Source organism: Clarias gariepinus, chromosome 23, assembly GCF_024256425.1.
Source record: "Clarias gariepinus isolate MV-2021 ecotype Netherlands chromosome 23, CGAR_prim_01v2, whole genome shotgun sequence".
In the NCBI taxonomy this organism is placed as follows: Eukaryota; Metazoa; Chordata; class Actinopteri; order Siluriformes; family Clariidae; genus Clarias; species Clarias gariepinus.
This window is the reverse complement of record NC_071122.1, coordinates 24,738,973-24,762,976: the sequence shown is the minus strand read 5'-3', so window position 1 is coordinate 24,762,976 and position 24,004 is coordinate 24,738,973. Positions and strand designations below refer to the sequence as shown.

The 24,004-nt window shown below is 37.5% G+C and overlaps 1 protein-coding gene across 1 annotated transcript; it reads right to left on the bottom strand.

The window, feature by feature from the left end:
* Positions 1-247: 247 nt before the first annotated feature.
* LOC128510944 (inter-alpha-trypsin inhibitor heavy chain H3-like) lies at positions 248-22,459 on the bottom strand. The gene is made up of 21 exons (XM_053483485.1): positions 22,337-22,459; positions 21,397-21,560; positions 20,806-20,910; positions 20,480-20,642; positions 20,134-20,250; positions 19,884-20,012; positions 19,608-19,724; positions 16,647-16,815; positions 15,731-15,841; positions 10,287-10,468; positions 10,011-10,190; positions 9,580-9,707; positions 9,293-9,495; positions 7,943-8,044; positions 6,325-6,342; positions 5,929-5,982; positions 5,730-5,819; positions 2,078-2,246; positions 977-1,125; positions 575-650; positions 248-435 (listed from the first exon to the last, which is right to left on the bottom strand). Exons 1-21 carry the CDS (start codon positions 22,409-22,411, stop codon positions 321-323), a joined length of 2,616 nt encoding a protein of 871 aa, XP_053339460.1. The 5' UTR covers positions 22,412-22,459; the 3' UTR covers positions 248-320.
* Between the last annotated feature and the right edge of the window lie 1,545 nt (positions 22,460-24,004).

Genomic DNA, 24,004 nt, shown 5'->3' with positions numbered 1-24,004 from the left:
TCTCAAAGAAACATTTCATCGGTATTTAATGAAAATCATTTTATTACAGTTAAACACATAAGCGAGATTTTTCAATTAATCAGAATCCAGCTAAAATTTATATTTCATATCCATAAACAAATCTAGCAACAATGACTTTCACTGTTTCACTGTCAGCTTCTGTGTCTCTGTTTATATGCATCAATATAAATACAACTGATCACTGAAAAACATAACTTCTGTTCTCTATCGAGTAACTTTGAGTGCCGGCTCTTTCCTTAGATAATCATTAATATCTAGCAGAACAGCAACAAGTCAGTGTTTAGGGGAAAAAGGCAATTCTACAGCTGTGAGACAGTGAAGTCAGACAGCTCCCCCTGCAGGGCAGACTGTACCGGTACAAGCCAGCACTCCACACTAGGGGCTGTAGGAAATCTGTAGTCGATGGCCGAGCTCCTGTAATGCATGATAAAAAGAAGGCCTGTCAATAATATAATAAAATAAACAAATGTCTATTTAAGAGGCATTAGGGATTCATAAAGCTGATAAATTTCACATGATAGACTTGTTGTGATGATTTCTTCTGTTTACTTACCAGGTTGCCTCAATCTCCAGATCCTTAATTTTGATCTTTGAGTCTGATACCTCTTCATACTGAAGATCAGTTTTACCTTGAATATCAAATATAAAATTCAAAAGTCACTGTCAGTAATGCTTGTTTTTTTTATTATTCTTTACTGGTAATGATTTTAAATATGGTTATTTAAAATCTAAGTATAAGTTCAATAGGGACACCTCTACGTCTACATTCCCACTCCTTCTTGTTATTAACCTGTTTGCCAGAAAGGCCGTTAAAATATACTTTAAACATGAAGCACGTTATTTAAGAAAAACTAATTCTTATTTTTTTAGTGAAAATTTCTGTCTTAAATGGAAATTTTGACGGATCATTAAAAAATCTAAATTTTAAGCCAGATTGTTTTGTGTAGTCTCTTACCCAGAATGCCTTGGATGTCAGCATTTTTTGGTTGTTGATGAATAACAGGCCACAGAAACACATCCCCAGATTTGTTATGAAGAAGGAAAACAACATTTACGCTTCCCATGGTGACGTTTAATTTGGTGCTCCTTAGAAATATTGACACACTGTGGAATGACAAAACGATCAGTTAGTTGAGGGTGCCATTGCATATGAATTTAAAACATTCGAGGTTGAAATACCACAAGTGTACTGCCTCTGTTATATTACTTTTCCAGGTCACAGCACTTTCAGTGATTCCAGTGTTTAGACTGGTGATGGCTAGGTGTCTATGCGCGTGTCAGGGTAAGAATTAAAGCACATGAAGCGATGATGGTGTTATGATCTGGGGTTAATCAGTTACTCAGGTCTAGACTCAGTAACGTTATGGGGCAATAAAATGAAGTCAGCTGACCACCTGAATGTACTGAATCACCAGGTTATCACATCTATAGAGTTTTTGTTTTCTTGATTGCACGGCCATATTCCAGGACTCCAGGAGTGGTGTTTCAGCAGTGAATGTGTATAGTTTATATATGGGAAGGCTATAACATGCCTTGCAACATTGGACTGAAATTGAGGCCCAGCAACACTGGAGGACAAAAGCAAGTATTGTTAGTAGTAACAAGCTCACTAGCAGGCATTAATGATAAGACTGATGTTAAGGATTGTCTTTTTAGCCACGTAGAGTAGTCTGTGTTTCCCAGTAGTGTGTATGGACATTAACTGATCTAAATCAATTACTGCTATAAAATTTATTAAAAGTGGATAAAGGCAACTGGTCACAGTGTTATTGGAAAGATACTAGTAGTTTAAAAGACTACCCCAAATGGATGAGTTGAAATTTCAAGTTCACATTTTTATATTGTTTTTTTTATGTTATAGGTGTGGAATTAGGGGATACAATGAAATTCACCCAGCTGGAGCATTACATTTGCTGATTAATAACCATTAGATTTCACTTTTCCTGAGTGACCTGTTACACAAGCACTGGTGTGTTCGTTACAGCATCGCGCACTAGAGCACCAAGATGTTTCATTGCTTTGTGTGATGTTTCCACAGTTGAATTTTTCTTCTTACTTGTGTGACTCATGATTGCCGGGATCCAACTGCCCCCATACAAACTTCACTCTGTTCTTTCCATTATTGTAGACGATGTTATCATGGCTCACGCGAAGCTTCTCTGTTTTATAATGAAGAACAATCACCTGGAAGCCTTCGTCTGAGAGGTGGCCATTCATGGAGAAGTCTGTAACGAGAGAGTGAGACAAGAGGAAATTATATAAATGCCTTTTCAGCCTGGGATGTTATGTTATTGCAGATCAGATATAAATATGTATAAATGTATAACTAATTAATTAATTAATTAATAAGTCATTAATAAATAGGTGATTTACATGGTTAAATAATGAAAAGCACAAAAAAGTAAAAACAGATATTGTCTATTGTGCTTTAAAAATGCCAAGTTCATGGTTTAAAAAGTTAAAACTGTAGGACCAATTGTGTTAAAGGTCTCTTTAATGAGTTTAGCTGGAACAATGTCTAGGGGGCAAAAAGTAGGTTTTAAATGAACAATGATATGATGCAAATGAGAGAGAGAAACAGGGTTAAACTGGTTTAGGACAGTTAACCACACTGGAGGCACGGATGCGTCATGAGCAGGAGATGTAATAAGTGCCCAATGTCATTGATTTTATTTATAAAGAATGTTCGAAAATTCTCACACTTAATTGCAGTAATATCATGGCAGGTAGTGTCTGTGGGGTTAATAACAGTGTTTAAAGTCAGGAACAGAACGCTTGGTCTGTGGTGGTTGTTTTCAATCAGATCAGAAAAATATTTAGTTCTCTCTGTTTTGACAGTTTTCTGGTATTCTGACAGGCATTCTTTAAAAATCTCAAAGGACACCTATAACTTATCTTTTTTCCATTTACATTCAGCTCGCTGCCATTTCTGTCTAATAGAGCCGGTTCTCTCACTTAACCAGGGCTCAGATTTTTGTTTGGAGCACTTTGGTTTAAGAGGGGCGACACAGTCGAGGATGCGTGAACAGGTGGAACAGAGTGAACTCTCGGCACTCACCAGGATTCGCCAACTCAACCAATTCAACAGCATTCTCATATTGTGTACAAAATTGTGCCGCAGTACCAGGACTGATTTTGCGTGAGAGAGATGCTGGAATGCATGACTTAACGGGACAGGAAATGTGAATACCGAATTTAACAGGATCATGATCAGAAAAATAAGTATCACATATCTGAACAACAGCCGAAATAAATCAGTATCAATTCAAAGTCATTTGTGGAATGACCGCCAAGGGACATTTTGCAAAACGGCTGGAATTAATTTTGTTTAGACAGACTCTTAGTTTCTATCTGTCTATTGTTATTATTAAAGAAAACAGCACAAACAAAAGCTCAAGGGCTTGTAAAAACATTTTTATATTTAACGGTAAAAATGTAAATTTTGTGAATAAACCTTTTAGTAAATGTAAAATGTTCGCGTGAACCCGCGACGGTTGTGTTTGTTTTAAGTAATGTTACAGTTTTTATTGCACTAAAAAAAGGCTGCAAGTTGACTCAACTTAAAACATCCAATGCAGCCACTTGCCTCACTTTTTATAAGTTAGGTAATACTTTTTACAGTGCGAGTTTTGATCTAAAGTCAGATGAACGCGCGCGTCGATATGAGATATTTATAAGAGATTTCTCTTTCCCAGAAATACAACAAGCACAACAACCTCTCGTGGGCGAGCCTTTCTCTGAATACGCTGTTTTAACGGGGGTGGGAATAAGAAACACCGCACCGGCAGAACTAGACTAATGATTATAAATGCGTCGGGGAAAACAGCAAGGAAACTAACTGGCCATTTTAATAATTCATTGATGTGGAGTTTCGGTTCATTTTCTGATGCGCTCAAGTTCACAGAAACCGATACAGAATAGCGCTGTATCCCTGTTTGCTTTCATTATTTTACAACATCATAACATTTTCTCGTCATTATGCGTGCACTTAAATAAAAGTAAAGTCTTATAAAGGCTATGTAGCTTATATAGGTTTATTATATAGTTTTTGCCCATTAATCTGACAACACCTGTGACTTGCCCACGTTTCCTGATACACACAGCCAGAGTTTTCTGGCTACGCGAGTGTTACATATGATAAAATATAAAGGCTCACTGTGTTAACATTTACTTTGCTTAAATTCGATGGAACTAAGAAACCCCTATATTTAATTTAAGTTCTAAATTTGTACTGTAATTTTAGTACTGTGATTGTAAATTAGTTTAATGTTTCCGCCGGCGGTGGTAGAGCGCAACGGGGGTGCTGGGATGTGAAAATGTAATTTGTTAAAATGTTTTTATTATTTATTAAAGAACATTATGATGATCATAACAGCCTACTGCATTTAATTCTTATAATAACGCAAAAACACATTGACATCTGCTGACGCAGTAGCACGGCCTGACAATGTTTAAATTTTTATGGTAATTTATTTTCGTTTATTTCAGTTAATAAATCTACTACAAATTTAAAGAACACAAAATATAAGATGACGAAAAAGATACATGTGTAGCTTTTCTAATTACACATGATAAAATCTAAAGGCTCACCGTGTTAACGTTTACTTTGCTTAAATTCTATCATAATAAGATTTAATTTAACTTAAATTCTACATTTGTACTGTTATTTTAGTTCTGTGATTATGAATTCGTTTAACTACAATGTTTCACTTGCTTTTATCTGCTACTACGTGATAATTAATCACGCCTCATTAATCCTTAAGAGAATGAACTGATGCCCAATCAGCGGTAAAAGCCTGCAAACGCACAAACCCAAATGCTGCCACCGTGAGGCATGGCAGTAAAACCAGAATACCGCATGAGTAACATCTGTATGGGAAATTGTAAGTCCACATGAAATAACTGAAGTTCAAAACTAGTAAACTTCGGTGGAAATCTGTCGACACTGAAAACTGTTCCGGAATATTGAGACCAAGCTGCCACCGCGACCTGTCAGCCGGGGCAAGTTGAAGAAGTTACAGTCCACAGGAACAACTTCGGATAAAGGGCTCGATTTACTACCACTCAGCCAGGTTTCAGTCACGAAAAGTTAGTAGAATAGTATGTGTTAGTTAGTTGTGTTAGAAGCTTAGTTAAACAATTCTATTGTTGTGTTTACTTAAATTTGATTTAACTGTTGTTTTTTAGAAGTAGTGATTTAACTGTTATTTATCAGGAATAGTGATGTACCCTTTTTCTGGTTTTCATTTAAGGTTCGATTCAACTAAGTATCGACCCTCACTTAGTTGAATCTACTTTGAATGATTATATTATTAACCTGCAAAGCTGTCAAACACAAGAATTAAAAGTGATTTCAGAGTTGATCCCCATGTCCCCTGTAGTTGGCTGTGGCTTTTTTTCAAGTTTAAAGCGGAGGCTATTATTATTTAATTATTTTCTTTATTTACTCATTTATTTATTTGATTCTTTGATCGCTTTGCTTTATCGGCTTTACACTGAAACAGAATAAACATTCAATACATCATCTGGCTTCTTCAACAGTGAACAACTTCCATAAATTTCATCACTGTCTCCATATTAAAGGAGACACTGATGGGTTTGTTTAGATTACAAAAAAATAGGGTTTAAGACAAAAAAAATGTTGACAAATGGAATAGAACTTGCAGTTTGTGGTTGGTGAAGGTAGAAGCTCTTATCTAATCACCCACCTGATGAGGGGTCTTTAAGAAGGAGTAGTTTGTGCCCTGCAGGTGCGTCATAACAGATCGGCTTTGGCAGGATGGAGATTAAGAACCTCACTGTGAGAAACAGTAAGAAAAGGATGATGAAGAATGCATACTGCATACCTGCATACTGAAGAAGTGTAAGTAAGATGTAATGCAGATTTTCTGAAAGCTTGCACAGTACCTGCAGGTTGGAGTAAAAGTTTGATTGTTGGCCTGGATGCTTTAGGCGGATGCCCTGTTGTAAATATAAATGTGTAAATTAGCTATGGATATTTTAATTATTCAATTTAGTTTTAAAAGTCTATGACAGGTTTCTGTTATTATATACTTATTTAGAAATTCCTCACAGCTTTAGTAAAATTGAAGTATTTTAATTTGAAGCTTTGTTAGAGGCATTTAGCAGCTGCATAGTTAACTACATGATATACAGACATTATGGATTGTAATTTACAATACCAACACCAAATATACACAAATTCACAGTAAGTATTATTCTCATTTAGTTGCAATATATATATAAAGTAATACATTTGAGAAGAAAATTGTTGTAAAAAAATGTAAAAAATGTAAAACTTACTGGCAGGAGATTTGTGGCCTTGAAGACAAGCAAAAAATAAACAGATTAGTGCGGATAATTAACAAACACATTGAATCCGCATGGTGCTCAGCAAGGGCGGCATCTCCTGCCTGTTTAATTTGAGAACTTTTCTCTTTGCTGTAGTTTCCCAGAGGTTACGAGTCTTCTTCTCTTTTATACTTAGGTTCAGTTTTTGTTTTGTTTTTTGCTTGTTTGGTCATCATTAGTGTTTTGGTCATCTTTGTTCAGTGTCTAGCTTAACAAATGAATGTCAGTAAAGCTTGCTGCCATTATGACACACAGGTTTTCTTTTAGTTATGCTCCATTGCTAAGAAAAGTTTGCCTGCATTTACATCCTGCCCTCACCTTTATGACAGAAACCTGAACTAGGACGCAAAGGGAGAGTGTGCGACTCTGCAGGTGCTTGTTACCATTTTCTTTTAAAGTTTATGGGCATATCAGCCCCATACGACATAAATAAATGCTCTACATCCACCAAAACATATTCCTTCTTCTATTCAGTTTAGGACAGAGAATAATTTCAATTTATGATGTCCAGGCTTTCCTAAATGGTACTCCTTTTGACTGAGAGACTTGTCATCCAGTGACACACCAGTCTCAGGAATCTTGTCAAGTTTTTGGGACAGCTCACATGTGTGTTCCTTTTGTTATGGCTTGTTTTGCTTATTTACACTGTATGTTGGATGAGGGGGAACATGGGAACCTGGATGAAAGGCCAGCAGGACAGGGTTCCCCCACATGACTGAACAACAAAAGGCAGACAACACAGAGCCACCAGTGAGACTAGAATGAGTCAGACAGGGAGACTAATCGCCTGTACAGCTCTGCTCCAAGCCACGCTCATTACTCAGCACACTGTAAAGGTGAACCTGACTAACTCCCCAGTGCACCAATCTGCAGAGGTCAACAAGGTGCTCTCCCAGGCCAGGTACGAGACATGCCCTGCTACATTTACCACATATAAGTCCTGGTTTAGCTTTTCTGCCCAGTCTCCAGCCCAGTCACTGTGGACAAATAGCTGGTCCACCTATCATACCAAGCCAGGGACGGTCTAGATCGTTTTTGTGAGGTTCCAGTCCATTCACCATGCCAAGGGTCAGCTCAACTTACTTGCCAAGAATTGGCCTCTCCCTCATGTCAAGTATTCAATACAACAAAAAGCAGACCACACAGAGCCACCAGTGTGACTAGGTCTAGAGCTTTAATAAAATTTAGATTTAATATGTCTATAAGAGGTTATTTGGACTGAATATTTAGACATTCTTAGCTGTTTAGCAAAAGCACAGTAAAGAAATTTAAGGGTTTATTTGAAACATTATGCAGATCAATAGAAAAGCCTCATAAAAAAGTCTGATAATGAACATACAGTACAGTTTATTATTATCTGCTGTAAAAGGGTTTTTAACGTAATCATAATCATAAATGTTTCTTAAAAAAACCTAAATATCTTCTAAAAAATATATTTATTGTGTATTTCATGTTTAATGGGGTGTATTTAACAGGATTTAAAAAGATATTTTGGGAACATTTTGGAAAGGCTAGATTACAATGACTGTATGTATCCTTAACATTACATGTAGTGCATGTTTACACGTACCATGCAATCTTGGAGCATCTGCATGACCTGGTGGTCCGAGGAGAAATGGAAATCCCAAAGGTCTCACTGATTGAACCATATATTGGTGAGACTTAACAAATCCTAAAATTAACACAAATTGCTAAATAAACAAGAGCATATTTTTTGTTCCATGCTTCCTATACAAGGCTCCAGAGTAACATTTTCCTGTTGTTTGAAAGACAGTGATAACTACGGAAGCGCATTGCTTTCACAAAAGAAAAAAATTTTTTTGTCATAATTATGACTTAATATCTCATAATTATGACATCCTGATCTTATAATTATGACTTACTAACTCATAATTATATCTTAGTATCTCATAATTATGACTTACCATCTCCTAATTATGACTTAATATCTCATAATTATGAGATAATTATCTCATAACTATGATTTACTATATATGAGATAAGGGGAGGCAGTTTGTGAAAGGGGGCATTTTAGCGCATGACATCGGAAACGAAAGTTACTGCATCCTTTTGCTCGTAAACGAGAATCCAGAATTTTTTAATAGGTGCCAGATGATTCTCTGAGATACCACAAAGCCAGCTTGGATGCATTTTAAATGGATGATTTTGTATCCATGAAGCATTCCATATTGGTGTTGTTACGTGGGGCGGTATGGAGAGCCGCACCACGAAATGTTATGATGTGTATAAGAGCCCTAACGCAGGGCTTTAGAGGGGATGAATGAAATAGGAGTTGTTAGGAGAGTGCTTATGATACACACGGGAAGATCTTATCGTTTGGACATAGCAGGGGATTATTAATTAGGAACTTAAAAGGAAACAAAATTAAAACTAAAAACACAAAATGAACAGAGCCCCGCCGTCTACGCGAGAACGGACGGTGCCCGGGAAACTAAAAAAGCGTTCGCCCTTACCGAGGATTTTTAAGAGAGAGAGGGGTTTGTGTCTTTTTTTGTACTTTCATACTGTACTTAACCTGAGTGCGCGCGCTGGACTGATGCGTGCCGCTCCCTCTTTCTCTCTCACTCTCTTGAATTTATGAACAATAGTATTTTGCAAATACTAACAGAAATGACTTCTTTCTATATACCAAAGGCATTTTTACTCTCACCCACGTTGCGACCCACAGTTAGTGTAATTAACCTCTGTACAACATCTGGGACACGCCCAGTCATACATACAGGTACTGTATAGTGCTGTTACTGTCCATTATTAGCACTCATGGAATAATGCTTCTCGTCTAATCAGATCGCTTGGTCGGAACTAACTGTTGTATAACTTTACTTCAGCACAATAAAGATGATATAGAAATTGTGCATATTTGTATAAATCATTTAAGTGTTGTATCTGCCAAACTTACCCGATGATGGTTGCAGGGCCAACACACGGCGATGGTGTGTGCGTGGCTCTTCCCCTTCTTTGGGTTTGTGGGCGACCTGTGTCTCATTTTCTTGTGGCTTAGTGACGACCATGGAGGTGAGTGGAGTCACAAATTCATATTTGAGAGAGAGATCCAGAGCTTTTTTCTTGGCTGCTTCTTTCTCATCTCCTTTAAGTGTCACTCTGAAATACATGAATGAAAAACTTAAAACATGGTTTAAAATCAGAAAATTATTTATGTAAAGCATTAACAGGGTGATCACTCACTCTTTCTCCAGGAGCTGTTTGACTGTAAGATAAGCCCACAGTCTCTGGATGAAGTTTTCATGTTGTGGTAAAACATCAATGACGTCTTTTGTCGACACGGAGTCCTGGTAAGTAACTTTTGAGTCTATCTGCAAGTAATAAAAGACATGAAAAGTGGAATAGAGAGACAAGAAAAAGACACCCTGCGAAATAGATACTCTGGTTAAATAAGTAAAGTGTTAGTGTGAAGACCATCGGTCTCACCAGTCCACTTGGGTTACTTAGAATCAGGCTGTAGCAGTTTTTCTACCTACTGTAGCATGGGTTTTTTTTCTGTTTTATTTTATTTATTTATCTTTTCTAGCAGGTTTAATTCACATTGACAAAAAAGTAACAGATGTACAGGAAACTGTAACTGAAGAACAGAACTGTAGGTGCACTGGGGTTCTTACTGAGATTGCGATGACCTCAGTTTGTAAAGTCTCCAGGCTGTTGTCTGTGATTTGTCCCGCCACCACAATCTCGGAGCCGTTATAATACTGCCTGAAACTGGTCTGGGTGAGATTTGATGCTCCGTTGTAGTTTATTTGAACATCAGTTAAGAGCGGCGTGGCCACCTCCTCATAGAAGCCCTAAGCATGAAAGCATGAAATAGAGTTGAAGCTCTGCCTAATATGTTAATGGAATTAACTGAAAATGCTGAAAATGACCCCTATGCTGTATCTCACCTGCAGCTGGAGGTCAGCATCTGAGTCCTCATAGATCCTGCGAGCAACTCCATCATTTTCCAGCGCCATTTTCTCCAGGAAATCAAAGTTAACATCAAATCCAAACCCCAGGCAGTAAAGTGGAAATTTACCACCAATGGCCTGTTTGACATTTTCTTGAATTCTCCCTGTGTTTGTTTCACCTGTGGGGGAAAATCCTTATTAAGGTACTAATGGAGTAAATAAACCCATTAATACATGTCATGCTACTCTAGGTAAGACAAAAATTATAAGACATTTTTGTCCTGCACAGTATGCATTACAATTTCAAAATATTGGAATAAAAGTGTATCCGCTCGGAAATTAGAACGTAAATGGCGTCAAACTAAATTGTTAGTATTTCAAATAGCATGGAAGGAGAGCATCCTGAACTATAGAAAAGCTCTTAGTGTAGCTAGATCAACATATCTCTCCACTCTTATAGAAAATAACAAAAATAATCCTAGATTTTTATTTAATACCGTAGCCAAATTAACCAGAAATAAGACCACTGCAGAAATCTCCACAACAACATCATGCAATAGTGAGGACTTCATGAACTTTTTTAATAATAAAATTGAAAATATTAGGCATAAAATTGAGGTTTTGAAACCGAACAATGTAATTGATCAGATGTTAATCTAGCCATGTCAGATCAGAACCTAGAACACTTTACTCCCCTTGAAGAGAATGAACTAATTTCACTCATCTCTTCTGCAAATTCATCAACCTGTATATTAGATCCTGTACCGACACATTTTCTTAAACAGATAGTACCAGCAATAACAGAACCCCTGTTGAGAATAATTAATTCCTCACTCAGCATTGGTTATGTTCCAAAATCTTTTAAATTAGCAGTTATCAAACCGATAATTAAGAAACCTGACCTCGACCCCTGTCAGCTGTCCAGTTACAGGTCAATATCAAACCTCCCCTTTATCTCTAAGATTCTTGAAAAGATAGTAGCGGAGCAGCTATGCTCATATATACATAGAAATGGCATACATGAACTGTATCAGTCAGGATTTAGGCCTCATCACAGTACAGAGACAGCATTCGTTAAAGTAGTAAATGACATCCTATTGGCCTCTGATCAGGGATGTGTAACTATATGCTTGTATTATTCGATCTCAGTGCAGCTTTTGACACCATTGATTACGCTATTCTTCTTCACAGATTAGAAAATGTAGTAGGAATTAAGAGTACAGCCCTCTCCTGGCTCAGATCCTATCTGACCCATCGTTATCAGTATGTAGACTTAAATGGTGATTATTCTGCATGCTCTCTAGTGGAGTTTGGCGTTCCGCAGGGTTCAGTTTTAGGTCCACTGCTTTTTTCCCTTTACATGCTTCCTCTGGGAACATAATCCGTAAGCATGGTATTAGTTTTCATTGTTATGCTGACGATACACAGTTATATGTCTCAGCAAAACCTGATGAGAAAAAACAGCTTACTAAAATTGAGCAATGTGTGCAGGACATAAGAAATTGGATGCTAATTAACTTCCTTCTGCTTAATCCGGATAAGACAGAAGTTCTAGTCATAGGACCGCATACAGCTAGGAGTAAAATTTTAGATCACACCGTAACTTTAGATGGCCTTTCTGTTCCATCAAGTGCAACAGTGAAAGACCTTGGTGTGATTATTGATTCCAGCCTTTCATTTGAAGCTCATGTAGATAATATTAACAGGATAGCATTCTTTCACCTCAGAAATATTGCCAGGATAAGAAATTTATTTTCACTAAACGATGCAGAAAAACTAATGTATGCTTTTATCACTTCTAGGTTGGACTATTATAATGCCTTACTGTCTGGTTGTTCAGCTAGGTGCATAAACAAGCTTCAGCTAGTCCAGAATGCAGCAGCGAGAGTCCTCACTAGAACCAGAAGATATGAGCACATCACCCCTATCTTATCTTCACTGCATTGGCTCCCTGTGAAATTTCGCATTGATTTTAAAATACTACTCTTGACATATAAAGCATTAAATGGTCTCGCACCGCAGTATCTGAGTGAACTGCTAGTGTCTTACGATCTGCCACGCCTACTTCGATCAAAGGATGCAGGCTGCTTGTCAGTACCGCGTATTATGAAAAATACAGCAGGGGGCGGAGCTTTTTCTTACAAAGCCTTAAAATTATGGAATAGTCTTCCAAATAGTGTTCGGGACTCAGACACAGTCTCAGTGTTTAAATCCAGGCTAAAAACCTATTTATTTAATCAAGCATTTTTATAAATAGATTTGCCTTAGGTAAAGGAGCAGATCTGGGGGACTCATGGACGTAGAGTATTATGGTGAACTGGTATGTTTAGATGCTGTCTTCCTCACTCTCATTGATCACTCAGGTTTGCTGACGGTGAGGTGATTGTTTGCTTTACATCTCAGGAAGCCCTCATGTTTGTGTTTCCTTCTGGCTCTCCCTTTTAGTTATGCTGTCATAGTTAGTCCTGCCGGAGTCTCTGCTTGCACTCTACAGTTAATATACATTCACATTATACATTGTGTGACTGTGACCATACCTAACTGCCATCTCACCTCTTCTTCTCTCCCCCCCCCCTTCTCTTTCCTCTCTCCTCTGTTGAGCTACACATGTCGTTCCCGAGCTGCCAGTGATCCAGACTCCCTCTGCCCTCCGGACCTGTCTGACCCATCCTGGTGCCCCGCTTCTGGTTGAAGATCTCGCCACATGGATGCCCCGTGTGTCTCTTTGGGATGCGTCTAGTGTCTGGGGATGATTCTCTCTACCTAGAAAATGGTTCTGGCCTTGACTGGTGTTGGCAACTGTTTCTCTGGGGACTTGACAGTTCGATAGCTCACCAGGGACAAACTGACTATTTTGATTCATACAAATTCACATTTCATACAAACTTAAATAATTTTTTTGATTGTGTAAAGCTGCTTTGCGGTAATGAAAATTGCTAAAAGCGCTATACAAATAAAATTGAATTGAATTGTATTGAAACTTTTGCCAAGAGTTGGCAAACAACAAGAAGAAAAACTGGAGGATGATGTTATGAAGAAAAATGTTATTCAGTGTTTACAACAAAATGACAAATTTACCCGTGAATAGAAAATAAAACTTGGCCAAAACTTATACACTCCCTTGCTACTGTGACAGACAGTTATGTATTTAATTACTAAATTACTATTTACCTTCTAGGAACCTAAGTAGTCCAACTAGGCAACGTAGAGGTCACTTGACTGTGGGAGGAGTCCCACCAAGCACGCGGAGAACATGCAAACTCCACACGCACAGACCCAATGAGGAAATCAGTCCCGTGGGCAACATTGCTAACCTCTAAGCCATCGTGCTGCCAAATTACTGCCTGACAATATCTCCAATTTAGGTTCCACAACATCAAGTGTTTAAGTGATCATCTAGATATTTTGAGTTTAAATATTTGCCTTTTTCGGGCACTGTGACACTAGCTATCAGTCAGGGTCATCTGTATACAAGATGTGTTGAATAAATTTGAGTACACCATGCTGCCCCTTACTTGCATGAGCAGTGAATGGGGTCAGCTGGCTTCACTTGCCCGGGGAGGTAGTACAGGATTGCCTTTGCCCAGATTGGTAGCTCTTATGTGGTATGGGAAAACACAACCATGCACCACCACACAAAAAAAGGGTTTAATTAAGTGATATTTAATCAATGTATCTAATAATAATAATAATAATAATTTTTATTTATGTAGCACCTTTCCAGAGCTCAAGGACACTTTACAATGAATTGAAAACAAGAGAAACAATTAAGTCAACAAAAAAAAAAACAGACATGCAAAGGACAAGTGGATTAAGCCAAAGGGGTCCTGTTTAACAAATCAGAGGTGTAACATTCGGAAAACAAGAGTGTGGTAGAGAGTTCCAAAGTTTGCGTGCAATAACACTAAATGATCTGCCACCCATTGAAGAGAGGCGGTACTGAGGGACAGCAAAAAAGTCCGAATCGGAGGAATGTAGTAAACGAGTCGGAATGTAGGGGGCAAGTAGATTGAAAAGATAAGAGGGAGCTAAGCCATTTATAGATTTAAAAACAAGAAGAAGAATTTTGAATTTGATACGGTAGGCAACTGGGAGCCAATGGAGATCATACAAGATTGGGGTCATATGAGCAGAATGTTGGTATGAGTAAGTATTCTAGCCGCAGAGTTTTGAATATACTGTAATCTGAAGATGGAGCTGACAGGTAGACCAATGAAAAGGGCATTACAGATATCAATGCGTGATGAGACGAATGAATGGATGACAGTTTCAGCATCCTTGGTACTGATAAAGGGACGCAGTTTGGCAATGCGGCGTACATAAAAGAATGCAGATTTGTCCATTTGTGTAGATAGAGTAGGTATACAGATAGAATAAAGTTGAATTTGGTCGGCATAACAGTGATAGTTAAGACCATGGCGTTGAAGGATCAGACCGAGTGGGATTATTTAAATTGTGAATAATAGTGGGCCAAGAACAGATCCCTGGGGAATACCTCGCTTCAGGGAGATGGTGGGCGATCGAAAATCCTCAATAGAAATATAAAATTGTCTATCTGAGAGATAGGAAGAGAACCAAGAAAGAGCAGTACCAGAGATACGCAGACCAGAGAGAGGAGAAATAAGTATATCATGGGAGACAGTATCGAAGGCAGAGCTGAGATCAAGTAGCAGCAGTATAGACAAGGAACCAGAATCACCAGAAAGCAGTAGATCATTCACTACCTCTACAAGTGCAGTTTCAGTACTATGGAGGGGGTGAAAACCAGACTGAAAATGGATGAAGAGATTATTATCAACTAGAAAAGACTGAAGTTGGGCAGCAACAGTACTTTCCAGTAATTTAGATATGAAAGGTAAATTAGAAATAGAACATATCTAGATACGTTATTCTTGCCTTTTTAGTACATTTTTCATTAAAGAAGTGCTTGAGTGGGCAATTAAACTAAAAAGATTTTTCTGTATCTGTTCAACTCAATTCGACTAGAATAAACAACATGGCATGCAGTAAGTACAGGCATATACCTTAATTAAAATTAGTAGATAAATATTAACTGATAATATCTAAGTAAGACTTTAACGTAACCATGAATATTCCAAGAAGTGGAATGTGTATTGGAAATGTTGCACAGCGGTGCAACTAGTTGTATAATACTTTTACTAGTAACAGACATTTTCTTTTTTTTAATGAAAATAAAAATGAGAATAAGTACCTTGTACAAAGTTCTATAATACACACCATTTGATACCCTACTACAAAAGAAATGTGGGCATAAAACAGAAAAATAAAAGGTTAACACTGCTCTTCAATCCTTAAACCTGTACTGACTGACCTGTTTGTCAATTTTTATTATTTGGGATGGAGTCCTTGCTTTCAAACTCATTTTAGATAAATCAATGTCAGGTTTAATAACAGGCCAACACAATTTCATCCTTTAATACCTGCAGTGGGGTCTCCATCGGTGAGCAGGATGAGGAGGGAGGCGGAGCCCTCTCGGGGGTATCTCGTGATCATATCCACCCCCTTCAGCACTGCAGCGTTGATGTCTGTGGCTGAGTGGATGATCAGTAAAAAGTCATTTAATAATAAATAAGTACGTTATTAAACATAGTAAATAGTATATGTTATTAACGAGCAGTCCTGTTTTTTGCATGCATGACTGGATTATAGCGCTGGATTATTTCCCCATGTGTGTCAGTTTGTTGCAGTTGAAGATTTGTTGTAATCTGTAAATTTTATATATATATATATATATATATATATATATATATATATATATATATGTGTGTGTGTGTAATTCCAGCTGGTTATGTGATTATATTGGGGTAAATGAAATTTCTGGGACAGATTTATTTTATGAACTATTAAAATATGACGCACTCAGTTTATAATGTTTACAACAATATTCAGGCTAGCTACTGGAGCCTTTTATTTCTTAACATATATGGTATATATAACATGTATGTATATATTACATCTCAGCCTCATGCGTTGTAAATTTAGGCTAGTGACTGAGAGCTTTATCCAAATACATCTCTAATGATAAGATTTTGTGTTTCCCAAAACTTTGCTAACCACCGCTATGATCCAGAATTTATCAGGATGTTAACAAATTTATCCATAATTTTATAGTACAATTACACAATAGAATACAATTACAGAATAAAAATTTACAATACAATTGTGCAATAGTACAATTCAATAAGTTCATTTTTACAGAAAGTTGGAAAAAGTTTTTTACCCACTGCAACAGCCGGAGCTTTTTTATACTCTTCACACAAGAAATATTTTCATCACATTCTGTTGTGTTTGCCAGTGCTCATGCCACACTGTGTTCAATATTAAAAGTGACTGTACCTCCTCGATCATTAATGTCCTTCACAAAAGCCTTGGCTTGCTCTAAATTCTTCTCCGTGGCCTGGAGAAGTTCAGCTTTCCAGACATCTACCTTAGAGTCGAAGACTATCAGGCCAAAGTAATCCTCCTGAGCAAGATCTCCCAAAATCTTCAGCATCGCTGTACGAGTCTAAGATGACAAACATCAGCAGTAATTCCATGTGTGTGTGTGTGTGTGTCATATACACATATACAGGCCTAGGGATATGAAATATACTAATCACTATACAGTTAAAATATTCTATATAGTAATTTACAATGTGGGTGAAAAGTAACTATAAAAAACTATATTATTTCATTACAAAAAAATGGTAACGTAAAATTTGTAGTAGACATTCATTGAAACAAATTGTACCTGTACTTTATTACATTGGAAACTAAAGCTAATTTTTTATTTCAGTGTAAGCACTGGTGTCGTCAACCAGTTTTCTCAAATGGCCAGGGATGGAACTTGTGTCTGGTGTCTGGGGACGGTTTCACTCTACCATGAAGACGGTCCTGGTCACGACTGGTGTTGACAGCTGTTTCTCTGAGGACTTGGCTGCAGTTGCTCGATAGTTCAGGACTGGAATTTCCTACAAGTCTACCTGAGTCTCCAATAACTACCTGGACTTCATATTAACATCAAATAACATCAACTGTTATAGCTGAACTGCCTGCCACCTTACACACTGTATAAATGCTAATCAATTCCTGCTCTCTGTTTCACCCAAATGAGGATGGGTTCCCTGTTGAGTCTGGTTCCTCTCAAGGTTTCTTCCTATTAATATCTCAGGGATGTAAGGGACTACCACCAGAGGTCGCTGTTATTCAGTTGTGGTTTTTGTTGGCTGACTCAGTTTCCCAAAAGGCACCTCGGTCAGGTGATGCGAGTGCACACCTGAGCCGAGGTTGCCATTAATCTAACTATAAATAGCTGTTTAGTCTGGGAAACTGGGTCGAGCATTATTAGTTTAACTACTGTCATTTGTGTGGGCAGTTAGGTTAGGTTAGGTTAGGTTAGGTTAGGTTAGTTCTTTGTTTAGTTTATATTTTGATTAAGTTGTGTTGACTTGGGATCTCATATTGGCAATGTTTTCTGTATATGTTTTGTGTGTCTATGTTGGTGGAGCTGATTCAGTCATGTCATGTGTGGTGTTGTGAGTATTGTGGTTGTTGTTTTCTTGCGTGTTTAGCTAGAGCAGGTAAGTAGATAGGTGTGTGTTTGGCTAGGGGTCCGTTCTTAGTACGTCGCTAACTCAGTTAGCTGGATTTGTTTGTTGTGGATTTGTCCTGATCTTGGATTGTTTCGTTCTTCGATGCGCTTCTCGCATTTGTTGTCATAGCAACATGTCCGTAAGCTTAAACCTGCTCGGTAGCAGGTTTATTTCATGTAAACAGGATTTAGCCTGCGCTCCTGGCGGGTTATGATTGGTTGAAATGGCGAGGTCACATCTGATTGGTTAAAGAGCACGACTGACAGGGACTGACTCACGTGGGAAAAAAAAAGTATATGCCCCCCCTGCCATGGACTCCCCCCACACATAATTGCTATCAAATATTATATATGAACATTCATTTATAGGTTTGTTATTATCAAATATGATATTACTATTATAATAAACCCTCGGCACGAGACAGCCGTCAAGACCATTAATACAAATTCTTGTATATTTTGTAACACATTTATTTTACAGGGGTTTGTTATAGAAATTTGCAAATAAATATTTATATATATATTAAAAATAAATATTTTATAATGATAAATTGGACGAAACTAATTTTATTATAAAATAAACAATATAAAAGTATACATGTTGTATTTGAAAAAAATATTAATTTTTCAATTTTTTCATATACAACATATTTATTTTCATATTGCTTATTTTATTTTATTGTCTCATGTAATTTGTAAACCATTAACCTATGAATTTATGTTCTAATATAATATTTGATAGCGATTATGTGTGTGTGGGGGGGACAATCCATGGCAGGGGGGCATTAAGCAAATAACACGTGTAAAAAAAAAAGTTGAGCCGCTCTTTTTCCATTTTATCAACCAATCAAAGGGCTTGTGATCAGTGTTTCTACTGTCGATGCATATCGCCTTTTAAACCAACGCACGAACGTGCATTAATCCTAGACAACTCAATCCAGCTCTACTAATCAACAACAACAGGTGAGCTCGAAGAACCGACTTAGCCAGATCGTAATTAGCACAATGAAGAACGGACCCCAGGAGGGTGTTTAGCTAAAATCTATGTTGAGCTAACTAGCATGCTTCTAGCCATAGCCCCTTTGTGTCTCTAGCCATTCTGTGTTTTCGCCTCCCTAGTTTCCCAGTGAGCCTTTGTGTGTCCCCTAGCCTAGCCACTGGGTATCCTCCGTTTCTGTGCCCCAATTCCCTGGTGTGTGTTGAGCTATTACAGTAGGTAAGTGTAGCTTAGTGCATGTCGGGTTAAAGACATGCTTAGCTAGGTAAATGTGTAGCTGACTGCCATGGTTAAGTGCCCTTAACCATGTTTAGCTAAAAGCCATGCCTAGCTGATTGCCATGTCTTTAGCCCTAGTCCCGTCTCTCTCTCTCTGTCTCTAGTCCCTTGTCTCTTCTGTCTCTCTCCCGTCTCTACTTGTCTCCCGTCTCGTCGGGTGTCTCGTCTTGTGTCCTGTTTCAGCTCCACCTCTAGTTTGTGTGTCCTGTTACGTGTTTCGTCCTTCTGCCTGTGTTTCACTACCAATCTTAAACGTAGTGTAACAGGTATTAGTGCCTGTTGTTAAAATTGTTAAAAGCGCTATACAAATAAAATTGAATTGAATTGATACTACAAGTTCTAAAGCTATTAAATATTGTCTAATTTTCACCCACCCTGTATATTTCGGATTTGTGATGATATCTGACAGTATATCATGACCGAATAAAATGTAAACATCTGATCATCTTTACCTGAGCCATTTTCCTGCCATGCATAGAGCCACTGTGGTCGATGATAAAAACCACATTTTTGGGGATTTTCTGAATATCAGTGGGTGCGAAGTAGTGGACGAAATATCCGTTTGATGCCTGAAAAATGTCAGAAAAGGTTTTGTTTACGTATAAAAATTGCATGTTTTAGTTAACAAACAAAAAATAGTGGGAAGGGAATATATATGGCTTCACTGTATTTAGTAAAAAGCAACTGATGCGTTAATCTTTTTATGATTTAAATTTTCTATAAATAACCTGTAGTTCTCCATTTTGTTTTGGTCTCTTCACATCGTACTCTATGATCAGGTCTCCGTTTAGTCCATTTTCTCCACAACCTTCACACTTTGTCTGCTGCTCACGAGTGGGGTAAAAGTTCACCCATGCCTGCACATCCAAATGAGTGCGTGCAATTAATGAGTCATATTTGTGTTACCTTTGTGATTTAGTTTATAATAATAATGCAGTATAATGAATCTAACAGTTACATAACTTTAACATTTCTCACCTCTTTGGTAGATGAAGCCAGAGTACTGGTTACAGCACTGGACAGCTCCTGAGTTTTCAGCCCTCCTTTAATCTCCAGGAAGGAAATACCCGGATGCTCATTAATGTAGACATCGATCTAGTGGAGACACAACCTAAATATAAGTTTTTTATAAATTTAAGTAGTTTTTTTATTGTGTTTGATTAACTCAGTGTAAGTCATATCTAGTGAGGTAACATTATTAAACATTGTTACGATGGGAAAATTTCCTAGACATTGAATCTATTTCTAGTTAAATTAGCAGTACACCCTTAAAATCATTTGGACCAGGACAGAGATGATGTTTGTCCTTTATGTCCTAAATCACCTTGAAATCTGCCACAACCTGCATTGGTTGAGCGTTGATTTGTAACTGGTATTTGCCCAGCCGTCTCTTTAGCAGCTCTTCATAGGTGAGTTCAAAGGTCACCTTACTGAAAGCTGCCACAGTCACTGAGGTTTTAAAGTCCTCCAGAGTCCGTCCTACTGAGCTGAAGTCATAACAGTGATAATGACAGTGATAGTTCATGCAAGTTCTTTAAGTCAGTTAAAGACAGTAGTTTCAAATCATGTTAAAGACAATCTTCTCATTTTAAATTAAATAGAATAATACAGGTGTGTGAACATTCTTTCTTATTTCTATTCCTGTGATACCTGACAATCCCAGCACTTTCTCCTCGAGATACTGCTTGACTGTACTGTTGCTGTGCCGCTTCTTTCTGCTTCACAACTCCATCATACGTCTTTCCCTCTATGGTCCTGATGAGGAGGTTTTTAGACATATTTTTGTGAAGGGCTTACATTTGATTTTATACAACTAAACCACAGTTTAGGATATCTGCATTAAGATTTAATCTTAATCTTAATATTAAAGCAAGACGCTCTATCTTGGTGAAATGTAGTGCAGTTAATACTTTAGCAAGGCTTTAAGTAGAGTAACATATTACCTTTTCTTTGTTTTTGTCCACTCCTGCTTCAAGTCATTTGTATATAGGCACACTATTATTTCTATCTGCCTGAGACTATTTAAAATTACCATTCTATCTATGGCTGCCTGTGGATTTAGTGTTTAAACATGAACTCAGATTTACCTTTTATGACTTTTTCAAATTGCTATATAGTTATACAATGTCCCTGATCCTACTTTTTCAGTAAATTACTGAAACATTACCCCACATTTTAGCAATTGATTTGTTCAAGTATTTTAGTCGATTGGTTAAAATAATTTCTTTGTGTTTGACTTACATCCTGAATTTGCTGATGAAAGCATTCTTGGGTATCTTGACCTGGAAATGAATTTCTTTGGACTCATTGAGCCGGTTCGCCACACGGCTTGTGATGACTGTGATGGCGTAGCGGCTGGTTACTGTGGAGTTGATGTGAAAACTGTAGATGTCGACATCTCGTTGCTGTGTTGAGGGAAAAACATTATAATCAAGCCTTATTAAATGTAACCATAATTCCTATAACTGGATTTAAAAAACCTCACTGTACATTAAAAGCGAACAGATCTTTCCCAGCCAAAGTGATATTCAAGTATACTTTATTAATGTCTAATCAGTTGTGAACTGTATAGTCACACACGGACTGTGGTGTGTATTTAGGCTTTGTCAAGGCAAACACACTGTCTATTCCAGTAACTTCTGCAACACAAACAGAACAACCAGCAGACCTTCACCCCAGAGTTGCTCAACTGTTTCTACATTCTTATCACATTCCCTGTAGGACTGACTACAGTTTTATTTTAATTATTATTCAATTAAATTCCAAACTAGAAGGTTAACAAGGATAATGTATTTTAATAAAACTTTTCAATAAAAACATTATATAAAGTTCAAGTGGACTTTAAATTCAAAGTTGTCCAACTATTTATACATTCTATTCAAGCTCCCAGAAAGCATAAAAAACATTTTATAGATTCGTTTAAAAAAGCACATATTTCTGGACAACTGCAAAGATGTTCTTAATAATTTCTGTGAAATTCCTAGAAGCACTTCTACCCAAAACTACAATTATGTGATACGGTATACGCTGTTTAATTGACCTTTTTCACTACATCTCTGTCGTTTAAGCTTGTTTTCTGTCAACTTTCCGTTATTGATTAATGATTTAATATTATATATTTCCATTCGAAAATTATTGGATTGAAAAGCAGATCCGGATTTGTGGAAAACTCTGACTGTACCTGCTTGACTGGGGCCGAAGTGACACAGAGAAGTAAATGTCCAAGGATCGTTAGTACCAATGTGGTTCGCTCCATGGTGTCCCATACAGCACTCAGGTCTGAGAAATGCACATCAGCTTTTCAATAAACCTCTGAGACTCTTCGGTCATTCGGCACGGCAATGCTGGCTCCGCCCAGTCTGTCACCCTTTGTGAGAACTGTGATAAGGTAGAAGCTGATTACTTATTTCTGTGTTGAAGGAATTATAATGAAATCACAGTTTTAACTCTAATGATTTAATCACACTCTGCACCGCATCACCTTACCTTCCATCCTCCAGCACTGTTCGGCTGGTCCCACCATCTCTCAGCGATTGAGGAAGACATGCGTCTAGACTGTTCTGTGTTCTGGCACTTTAAGAATTAGGAATTAACCTCCTCTAAATGTCTGTACAGCTGAGTCTCTGAAAATCTTTCAATGCCAACTTAAGACCTGTCTGTTTCTCCAATATTTGGCTTAACGCCCCATAATAGAAAAACAACTTTCCCAACAGTGTGTTACTGATAGTACTTAGGTAGCAACCTAGTAACCCAGTGTAAGGATCTGGCCAATGACGGAAAGTTCAAAGCACTTTTGTAAGTTGCTCCAGATGAGAGAGTCTGCCAAATGACTCAACGTAAATGTAATGATTAGCATAATAATGCGCTTTCTGTTTTCACTGATAACTTCCATTGCGAACATCAATTTACATTTACTGTTCCTTTTCTCAAGCAAACATGCTATGACAAACCAGAAGTGATGAATAATAACCCTTTTCATAAGCTGTTACAAATTATCAATCTGCAGTCAGTATGCCACAGTACCTTACAGTGTCTCATAACAATTGTAAATCTTTTTACATACCCATCCCCTGTGTGTACAGTAAATTACTAGTAACAGTGGTCAATTTACCAATAATAGCACAGTGGAACCTCAGATTGCAAGTAACCTGGTTTGTGAGCATTCTGCAAGACAAGCAAAAAAAATTATTCATTTTATTGTGTTAAACGAGCAAATCTTGATTTTACGAGTACCAATATCATCGAGTATCATGTGGCACGCATGCGTTCTTATTTTGATGCTGAGAGTAACATGATCACAACTGAGCCAATGGTTCTTCTCTAAAGCCTCTTATATTTTCTGTTTGTATGTGTGTGTGCTCGTGCATATGCATGTGTGTGTGTGTGTGCGTGTCCTTTACAGCAGCCCCCTTTCTCACTTCCTCCTCTCCTCTCTCTGGTTTCAAGCACTGCAGCTAAAAAAATTTTTGTAGTAAAGTGGGTTTATTGTTCACTTATCCACTAGATGGCAGTAGTGAGTAATGGGAAGGATTGGCATGTTTAAAAAGAGCAGAGAACAAGCAGCTGAACGCGGAAGCAGAGAGCATGTGTTATTAGTTTTTGTCATAACTAGTTCATGCTTTTCTGATGTCAATAAAGGCACAAGTTACAGAACTGTTCGCTCTGCACTGATACACTTTTCAAAGGTAAAGTGTAGGTTAGTTTGTTTTATGTTTACTATATATATATATATATATATATATATGGGTATTTTTGGGTTGTGGAATGAATTGTCTGAGTTTCCATTATTTCTTTTGGGTGTAAATTCACTTTGATATACGAGTGTTTTGATATAAAAGCACGAACCAGT